Source organism: Mus pahari, chromosome 15 (assembly GCF_900095145.1).
Source record: "Mus pahari chromosome 15, PAHARI_EIJ_v1.1, whole genome shotgun sequence".
NCBI classification, from domain to species: domain Eukaryota; kingdom Metazoa; phylum Chordata; class Mammalia; order Rodentia; family Muridae; genus Mus; species Mus pahari.
This window is the reverse complement of record NC_034604.1, coordinates 38,153,508-38,164,374: the sequence shown is the minus strand read 5'-3', so window position 1 is coordinate 38,164,374 and position 10,867 is coordinate 38,153,508. Positions and strand designations below refer to the sequence as shown.

Sequence of the window (10,867 nt, the reverse complement as noted above, 5' to 3'; positions counted from 1 at the left end):
TCTCTCTCTCTGTGTGTGTGTACATGTGTGTGCACACACATGTGTATATGTTGTATGTGCGTTCAGGTAGGGGAGAGATTATGCAGTCAATGTACATGCATGTACTTGTTGAGGAGGAGGTCACAATTCTTCAATCTCTCTTTACCTGATGTTTTGAGACAGGATCTCTCCCTGAGTTGAACAATTCAGTTAGAATGGCTGGTCAATGATTTCCAGAGATCACCCAGCACCGAGATTCTCGTGTGCACTTTTAATGTGACTCCCGTTGATCCAGCCTTAGGTCATTATGCTAGTTCAGCAAGCATCCTACTGACTGAGCCCCTGAGTAAAGGCTCCCACTTACACTGGTCTATGTTGAACTGCTGCTTTGGCTGGTCAAACTTCTTGTAAAACCTCAGAGTTGTTGCAAAACTATTTCCTTCCCTTGTATCTCGTCTTCTCTATGGTATGCCAGCCCTCTTCATAACAGCTTAGCATCTGGTTTTAGAGTACCCTCTTCCCGGAGAGTTCCAATGGATCATCTTTGTCCGTGCAGTTGGAGTTTGAATGCTCACAGACTTCAGATGACCATGCTTACCTGATCCCCGCTCTCCTCAGGTTCCAGCAACACTCATCCTCAGAGAGTGTACTGGGGTCCAGAGTGAGCATTTCCTCAAGTTGATGCTTTGCCTTCCTTACAATCTAACAATGGAATTTGGAGTGAGATCCTGAATTTTCAAAACTGGAATTTTCAACTGGAACTAGGGGAAGCCTGAACAAAGTAATTTACAAGAACTTAGAAGAGTCCCCTGGACTGGAAGCCACTGGTAAATGGAGGGCTGGTGCTACTCTTGTTCCATGCATATGCATTGGTACTTGAGATCATCTTGAATCATCCACCCTGTCTGGAGGCAAAACGTGGTTTGACTCTGAACATAGAAGTCCTGTATTTCATAGCTGCTATTCCGTGTAATTGGTTCTTCCCACTTGGGCAAATCTATGACGATGCATGAATTCTTTTTTCATTCACACATTTTATGTCTTGGAATTCAGAATCTGAGTTTTCAGTCTAATATTCTAAGTAGCAGAAAGTTGATTTATTCTGTCGTCTCCGCATCAATCAAATCGAGCATTTAGTTTGCTGATTCTTTTGAAGGAAGATTTATATTTTTAATTTAAATTTATTCCATGAAAAACCCCAAGCTATATATCACTGAACACCCTGGGAAATAGCTGAACCATCAAGATGAATAAGTATTTGTTGCAATAAATGAAAAAAGAGGTTTTACAAAAAGATTCCTAGTACTCGGAAGCCCACATTGTTTCTGAATTGATTTCTCAGCCTTACACACCACATGAACTCCAGTTTCAGAACAATGTTATTGCTCTCATTTAAATTCCTTAGACAGAGAAATACCCCTCAGCTCACCAGTTTTTAAAGCCATTTGATACCATTTCGAGATGATAACACATTGAATTAATGTCTGGCATTTCAATATTAAAAATCCTAGTTGTTACACAATTAAGTATCTATTTGGCCCACTGTCATGGACGAATCTTAAATCTGGTAATGTGCCTTTAATTTACCAGAATGTATAAGAGTTTGGACTATCATCTCAACATTATTATTTATATTTTGAAATTGAAATGTAATTGCTTTATTTTCCCTTCTTTTTCCTCCCTCCCACCTTTCTCCTATACCCGGACTTGCTCTCAAATTCACAGCCTCCTTTTGTTTAATTGCCATTACATACATATCTATTTGTGTGTGTGTGTGTGTGTGTGTGTGTGTGTGTGTGCAGTTATAAATATACAGATACAGCCTGCTGTGTATATATGATGTTACTTCTATGTATATGATGTAAAGGCTGACCACTTGGTTTTGGATAACCAATTTGGGAACTCTTCTGTGGGCAAGATTATTTCTCCTGCTGTTAGCATTTCTTAGTAGTTCTTTGCCTAGGGATTTCCCTCCATCCATGCTAGCATGTCAGTGGGTTGCATCTGTTCAGGTCCTGTGTAGACAACCATGTCCAGTATTATTGTTGTTGATAATACCCTACTAGCTCTCTGAAGTGTCCTGTACTAATGTTAAATTATATTACCCAACATAAAGGCCATGAAATGTTGAGATATTTGGCTTTAATTGCCAGATATATTTTTAACATCTATTTTCTTAATCATGTGTATGTGCATGTCTGTGTGAGAGTACAGTTTTTGAAGCCAAAGGTACCGAACATTCCTGGAGCTATAGTTAAAAGCAGTTGTGATATTACTGACTTGGCCTCAGGGAATCGATCTCAGGGTCTCTGCTAAGTGCTCTTACTCAACAAAGGTATTTCTCCAGCTCTAATGCTCCACAGTTTAAATTTGCAAGTATTATTTGCTCCCACTCAGTCATTGACATGGCTCAGCCAGCATTTATTACTTCATCTTTCTGACTAATAATGGGAGGCAAAGGGAAGAGAAGCAGCCATGGCTTTACTCCTGGAGCAGGGGACACAAATGACATAAGTGACTGGATATCCAAAAGTGTCAGAGTTTTGCAGACGTGCAAAATGCTCTGACAGCTTATATAATGCAATACACGGTAGGTGGGTGTCCCCACAGGCAGCAGAAACACACTCGAATCGCTCTTTGACCCCAGAAGGATGGCGTCTCAGTTTGTTTCAGTGCCACATTTGGGATTTCTACCTTTTCTCGGAATGTCATTGCTGGCTTCCATTCTATGTGAGAAGACTTTTTTCCACCACATTTGCTGAGGTCGCTTTTGTGCTGGACACTGGGTGACCCTTTATAGATATCACTGTCTTACATGCTTAAGCATCAACAAGAACTCTTCACTTGATCTAAGTGTGCCTGCGGTACTGAAGAAAGCGGACAAGAAGTAAATGCTGTGGAAGTGTAAAATTCTAGAAACAGGAAGTTCACCCACCCCTCATGTGCCCCATGACTCGATGAGAAGAGAGAGGAGGGAGGGAGGGAAAGATAGAACAGCTGTCATGAGGCATGACTGAGCTCCTTCTGGGTTCCTTCTGAATTCCTTTCAGAATAAAAGTCTTCCCAGAAAGAGCAGCCAGGAGCCAGAAGGCCTAGTCTTCAAAGCAAGATGTTCGATTACCCACAAAACACCGGGTGTGTAAATTCCCATCCAAAGTCCTGTGTGCTTAACTGGTCAGCTTTCCCTTTACTACTTAAAAAGCACATTTCCAATACAAACAGGAGATCCAAAGATGGAAAATTAAACAGTTCCTTAAGTCTACCTGCTTAGAACCAGAAAAGAAAGAGAGGATGGGTTCATGGGACCTAAAATTGTGTCTACTAAATATGTCCCAACTGTACTAAAATCTCAGTCAGTTGTTCAAAGATTAGAGAGGATGGCATGGAGGTGATCCAGTGTAATTGATGCGTGCATTTTATGCATATAATTAGTGCAGTCAGTATAACATCGCTCTCTCCCACTTCAGTTGGAGTGATTCAGTTTTATATCCCAACAGGACCAGCAAATCTTTGACCCACTTTCTTCTTCAGTAAAATGGGGACACCAAATTCAAAGGGGAAGTCTGTGTTGGTGTTTCCCAGGGCCCAGCACAAAGGAAACCTCGGTAAACATAGTGAATTCAATGGCGATTTGATTACTAATAAACCTAAGGTGATAATTTCATATTTACAAATCATGGTTTCCTCATATTTACTCCTGTTCTAACGGTATCTCCTCTGAAACTTTATCACAGGTTGTTTTAGAGATCTTTTAGAATAAATGAGATTATAGTATATGAGATCATCATTCAAGTTAGTCATTTCTTTACAATTGTAATGTATCCTTTGATGTCTACTGGTCATGTGTCTTTATAACTTTTTATTTTCTTAAGGCAAGTTTGCTAAGTGCAGGAAAGACTTCGTTTTCATTGTTCCTGAACATTTGAGAGACTCATTTAATACAGTTTACAGGACAGGAAGACATTGCACCAAGTTTTCTCCTCTGCTGATTTTCTTTACCATCTTTCCTTCTTGTGTGCTTATACTTCTATTTGAATTAATTAATTTAATATTCAACTTCTTAGCCATTACCATTCCTTCTTTTTATATAGGTATAGTTATTAACCAAGTACAAATAGTTATTGACAGTGATTTTCAGTCTTGTAATTTACTGTGACCTTGGGATAAACTTTATATGCCAACCAAGTACATGGAAAACCTTAAAAGGCTGCTGTAATGACCAAATGGACATTAGATGCCATGATGAGCAAAAACTTGCTCCGCGCAATAGGTTATGGCTTTCTTTCTAACTGATGAGTTGTCTCCTCGGACATGACTGACCTGTGAATGATGCGCTGGCTCTGTAGGTAGTCCAGGGCCATGGCCAGCTCACAGATGAAGAGTTTCACTGTGTCCTCTTGGAAGTGGACATTCTGCTGCAGGTGATAACGCAGGTCGCCACCGAGTAGCAGGTCCACCACCATGAACATATCCTCCTCATCTTGGAAGGAATACCTGGAATAGCATTAGAAAATACATGTCAGGACTGGAGAGCTGTCTCAATGGACAAAGTGCTTGCGTGTAAGCATCAAGACCTGAGTTTGGATCCTCAGCACCCAGAGACAATGGTGGTATGGTAGTTAATGTGAGATAAGCCCTGTGTTGGGGGCCAGACATAGGCGGATCTGGGGACCTCTCTGGCCAGTCAAACTGGCCAAAATAGGACCTTCAGGTTTGTTAAGACAACCTGAAGAGAAGCAATTGAGAAAGATATCTCCTAACAAATGATTGAGCCAAGGGTTCTCCAGGGGCAAAATGAAATAGGAAAGAGAACACTATCACATCCTCGAGTACAAACAAGAGGGAGAACCCTATCGATGGGGTACAGTTGAGACTGTTGGAACATCAGGTATGATGGGGAAGCTCGAGTTTGGGGGAAAAATGCATGGGCCAATTTTATGACAGGAACTTAATCATAAATGTATAGACACAGGGGAGTCCCTGACAGGTATGACACCAGCTATAGGACCAGATATAAGTTGTTTCCTTGAAGAATCGTGGGGCTGAGGAGTGGGAGATGAAGCAGAACACAGACAGCCCCAAGTGGGCCCCTGTTGTATACACAGAACCTCCAGCAAAGAAGTGGGGGTGTGTGTTTATATGCACAACACCTTGGTAAAGACATTCTTCTCCTGTGGGGACTTGTTTTGTTGTGGCCACGGCTCAGGCAGGATTTCTTGTCACAACAAAGTCACCTAAATCAATAACTGCTTTAATGTGTTTCTGTTTTCCTAGTATCGCTGAAATCATATTTTGAAGTTTTATTTGCATTAAAGAAGTAAGTGCCAGTAAGCCATACCCAAGGGAGCATGTAATTCTTAGTGATGAATTCTCTGCTCAGGAGGAACTGTACGAACGCCAATGATGGAGCAAGCACTAAAAGGTGCAGGAGGATTATTTTTGATAAGGAATGAGAATATCAACAAAGCATTATTAATTTGAGGGAGGTGATGGAATAATTAAGACTGACAGTTCCTGGTGTTCACTGGTCCCACAAGCAAAATTTCAGATCCACACAAAAGATGATAGCAATTACGCTCTTAGTGAAATTAAGACAAAATGCACAAAATTCTTTTGGAAACTTTCAGATATTTTACTTGGTATTATCTGTTAAGAATTATGTTCTTAAAAAAAAAAAAAAAAGAGCCAGGCGTGATGGTGCACGCCTTTAATCCCAGCACTTGGGAGGCAGAGGCAGGTGGATTTCTGAGTTCGAGGCTAGCCTGGTCTACAAAGTGAGTTCCAGGACAGATAGGACTATACAGAGAAACCCTGTCTCAGAAAATCAAAAAAAAAAAAAAAATTATGTTCTTTGGCTCAATGGGGTGACTGGCTGGCTTCAGGTTTAATAGATGTCAGGAAAGCTGTTGGGTCTAGATGCTTCCATCTGAAATCCTTCCAAATTATATTCACTGTGTGTTGGAGATCTTTTAGTGAGCCACCCTGGGATAGTTGATATGTAGTCACATCCGAGGTCCAATGCACCTCAGGCTGTTCTCAGCAGTGGAACAGAAAACATACTTGTTCATGGGCTGAGTTGCACATGGGGTGAGTGAGGATGGAGAGGATGGAGACTGGGTACCAAAAGAAGAGGGAAAAAAACAGTGCCAATAATAAACATAAGTAGACGCTCATAGAAAGTTAGCCTGCGGAGGAGAAACCACATTACACTCTCCCGCTACTATCCTCTCAAGTATAAGTGAGATACCTGTTGACACACAAGAGGCTCCGCACCTGTTATTGCACGAAAACGTGTAAATATTGCTTACACTAAATTCAGCCTGAACAAGCAAACATTTTTTTACTAAGGCCTGTGTTAAGCAGTTTTTATTCAAAGAACAAACTGAAACACATGCCAGCTGTGACAAGTTAGCTATGCGTTCCAACATGCAGGGGATTCTTAATCAAAGAAAAGGTGGCCAAGGCAAGAGGCAACATGCTCTCCTGGCCAGCGGAAATACCAATTCAGTAAGCTGTGAAGTAAATCTGACTCTTAAAATATCACCTTCCTTCCTTCCTTCTGTCCTTAGCTCATCAGATCTGAATCCTACTTCGGTTTCTTAATTCTCAGAGGGAACAAAATAAGCATTTCATTTTCTGAAACAACTTAATTAAAAATATGTAGCTATAACATAATTTAATGATACACAGAATGCTCAGTTATAATCACAATCTGATTTTTTTTCTAATAAAAAGACCTTCCTTGCAACTCAACAACTTGTCCCAGAGGCTCGCTGCTGGGCTTCTGTAGCCTGAGTTTCCTATGTGACAGTATGGAATTGTTCTTAGTTGACAGTGCTAAATTAACAAGTCTAGCCCTGATGTTTGTGAAATTCACTAGGCAGTATGTTAATTAGTTCTCCAACAGGTCAATTCGATATAGGCAATTTATAAACTGAAGTTCCCCCCTCACATGTGGCTCTAGTTTTTGTCAATTTTACAAAACCTAACCAGCACAGTGGTATTACACACACACACACACACACACACACACACGCACACACACACACAACATGTGTGCATGTACATGGTTGTGTATATACAGAGTGTACACATAATAGATATATTTTAAAGATGTAACACATACAGAATGAATAGGAAATGATGAGTGATGATGTGTATATAAAATTTTCTGCCAAAAACTTACTTAGGTTAAATGATGGGATTTATAAGTCATTTTTAAATTTTCTAGTTTTTATTTTTGCATTTTACTTAACTTTGAAATGCAAACAGATATTAGAAAATGTTTCCTTTTACTTGTATCTAATATCGGTTGCCTCACTGGACAAAAAAAGAAGATAACACTGTCAGCTTCTGATCTGAATAAATTAAGTTAGAACATTCACCAAATACAAACTCAGTGTCCATATGATAAATACGTATATGTGCATTATACAAATACTCCTTCTTTAATTAGAACTTTAATACAATCTTGGGAGGTCAGGGTAATGGAGAGAAGATGAAAAGAGATAACAACCACTAAAGATCTTTGAAAAGGCCATATGGAAACTGGCACTATAGAAACTTTCTAAAATATACATATACACATACATATATACATCCATATACACATACATATATACATCCATATACACATACACATATGGAAAGGGGTTTTAAACAGAGTCACTCTATATTAGGGGTATATGGTTTTTGCAAACAACATAGTAAAACAGTCAAGTGACATGCATGGGCTACCTATTTTCAAGTCATTGGTAAATGGGGTTCCATAGGTTCAACCTCCACTGTATTACAGGCTATTGCCATTACCTCCAAAACTTGATATAACTTCTTATTGGTAAAGACACCAGGAGTTTGTGTCATAGGGCATAGATAAAACGAACTGGTACTAACCTGGAAGCTTCTTCATTACTAGATAGCCTCCATGATGCTGCAAGGGTCTAAAAATTCTACTAGGAAGGAACAAACAGCCCTTCCACAAGGCTCATGGAAGAGGAGACAGAAAAAAGTGTGGAAGATGGAGGTAGTGAACTGATGCAGAAAAACAGTAATTTTTTTTAGGCTTCAAGTTAGATGGATTGTTTATATGGAGGGGAGCAACGCTACTTTACAGATGAGTCTATGTACTTTAATAAACACATATATAATTAATAGATCTATTATGTGGTGTTATCTGCCATTAAGCATCACGCCTATAGCCTAAGGTTCCTTCGGAGTAGTAAAATTGAACTCTTATTTCTCCTTTATGTTTCGAATGGAATACTTTAATAAGAAAAATGATTTAATAAACTATTTAGTTATGGTGGGATGCATTTCATATAGGAAAAATTAAAACAGATGTTCAAAAACGATCTCTCCTTTAGCAATGATTTTCAAGATAATTTGTTTCCTAATACCTTCCAAAAGCAGCCAACACATTTTTTAAAAAGTATCCCAATGAACGCATGGGTTTGATGTTATCATGTCTGTTTTTCTTTTGTTTGTAATGTCCATTCTTGAACCAGGAAGCCATAATAAAGCAATAACACATATATTATTATGATCTAGTAGGCTTCTATACTTTTATGGTATAAAAACATAATACTAGCTACCTTGTATTGTTCCTATTCCAGACAAATGTAGTTGTTGGAAGTTCTCTCTCTCTCCCTCCCTCATTCTCTCCTTCCCTCCTCCATCCCTCTTTCCCTCTTTCCCTCTCTCAGTCACTCTCTCACACACACATGAAGATATAAGTACATATGCAGACTCAAGTGTAATCGTCAATAAACACATATTAACTTTCACAATGAAAGTATGCCTTTTCTCCATCACTGAAGGTGTTGGTTTGTATGTGCTAGCTCTACTCCATTGGACACATAATGCTGTCAGAATGGCAGCATTGCCACTAACCAAAGTATTGCTGAAAACTCCACATGTTGCTTTTACTCTTCTTGTTATTAGGGTATTTTTGACCGATTAAGCACAGTAAAGTTGCTGTCAATAACTCCTGCCACAAACTGGATACAGTATGCATACTATGAATAAAAGCTTGGCATCCTTGATGAATTCTTGTTTTATGGAGTGACTGCATCATCTTACATCTTCATAAACAAGTAATGGCTCCAGTTTTCCAACATCCTTTCCAGCATTTACTACCTCTTGCTTTTAAAACGGTAGTCATTGCAATGCACAGGAGGCACTACGATTTTGATTTTCAATTTCCTAATGTTTACACTTGTTCTGTGCTTTTCTGAGTACCTATTGGATACTTCTCATCATTTTTGGAGAAAAGCCTACATTTACAGATTCTTTATCAGTATTTAAAGTAAGCTCTTTTCCCCCCTTTTATTTTTGAATTATGAGTGTCTTCTGTAGACTCTTCTGTATGTAAGACTTTTATCATGTATATTATTTATAACTATGTCTATATTTCACATTTTACATGGTGTCATTTCACTTCTTTTTTAAAGATTTATTTATTATTATACATAAGTACACTGTAGCTGACTTCAGACACACCAGAAGAGGGCGTCAGATCTCATTACAGATGGTTGTGAGCCACCATGTGGTTGCTGGGATTTGAACTCAGGACCTTTGGTAGAGCAGTCAGTGCTCTTACCCGCTGAGCCATCTCTCCAGCCCGTCATTTCACTTCTTGACCACAACTTTGAATAACATTTTTTTTAAATTACTAGTGTCTGATGTGTCTTCTACACACTAGAATACAATAGAACGTGTATTTTAGTACACATTCTATTAATATATACCTAAGAAGGAGCTGTCTGATGTGTGGATTGAAGAACTACTCCTTTATATTTGTGAATGTTTCTCAATTTATCACATGTTTATAACTATCATTTATTTGGGTTAGCTTTTGGACATGATGTAAGCTAGAGTGTGGTCCCACTCTCTTGCTTTGGGATGCCTGGTTATCCCACTGCTGTTTGTTGAAAGACCTCTTCTTTCGCTGCTGGATTTTCTTGGCCCTTTGGTGAAAAGTCAGGAAACAATGTGAGAATTTCCTTTTGGATTCTCAGTACTCCTCTCTGCCTGACTTTAATGCCTGGTACTCTGTCTTGATTCTGTATCTTGGTAGTAAATATTGAGATGGGGAAGTAAGAGCCCTTCAACTTGGTTCTTTCTGGTCAAGACTGTTTCAGTTGGACCTTGAATTTCTATATGATGATTTTTTGTTTGTTTTTTTTGTTGTTGTTGTTGTTTGTGGGTTTTGTTTGGTTTTGTTGTTGTTGTTTTTGTTTTTTGTTTTTTTGTTTTTTCAGGTCTCACTAAGTAGTCTTGGCTGGCCTAGAGCTTGTTGTGTAGACCAGGTTGGACTCAAACTCAAACAGATCTATCTGCTTGACTTCCTGATTCCTGGGTTAGCTGGTTTACTTCCTTCCATGGTAACATTGGTGTCCTCATTATTCACTTCATAGTTATGCAGCCATGGAGGTGAGAAGTCATGGATTCAGCTTCTGAAAATTCTAGTGATCATAATCTCACAGCATGTTTCTCCTGCTCTTATCCTCTCTATGCCCTGTCTTCTTCAGTGATCGCAGAGCTCGAGGGGTTCCACACTCTACATTTTTGTTGGTTATGGTTTTTCTGCAATGGTCTTCATTGCAATGAGAAGTTTCATAACACAGACTGGGAAGCTTGTACTACACCACACATAAACACACACACACAGACACACACACACACAAAATCAAAGAAAAAGGAGGCCATAGATTTTAGAGAACAAGGGACAAACTAGGGTTTGGAAGGAGAAAAGAGAAGAGAGAGATGGTGAAATAAAATCTCAAAAACATTTTTTCAATTTCTTTTAAAGTATGCACCACCACACCCAACTCTTTATGAATTTCAAGAGTTATTTATGGATTCCTATTTCTTTCTTTCTTTCTTTCTT

At 39.0% G+C, this 10,867-nt stretch overlaps 1 protein-coding gene across 1 annotated transcript in view; it reads right to left on the bottom strand.

Moving 5' to 3' along the window:
* Positions 1-10,867, bottom strand: part of Stk32a (serine/threonine kinase 32A) — a 119,516-nt gene that overhangs the window by 52,206 nt on the left and 56,443 nt on the right. The window contains exon 5 of the mRNA XM_021214821.1: positions 4,300-4,473. Within this exon, the coding sequence (XP_021070480.1) occupies positions 4,300-4,473 (174 nt within the window). The remainder of the gene's footprint in view (positions 1-4,299; positions 4,474-10,867) is intronic.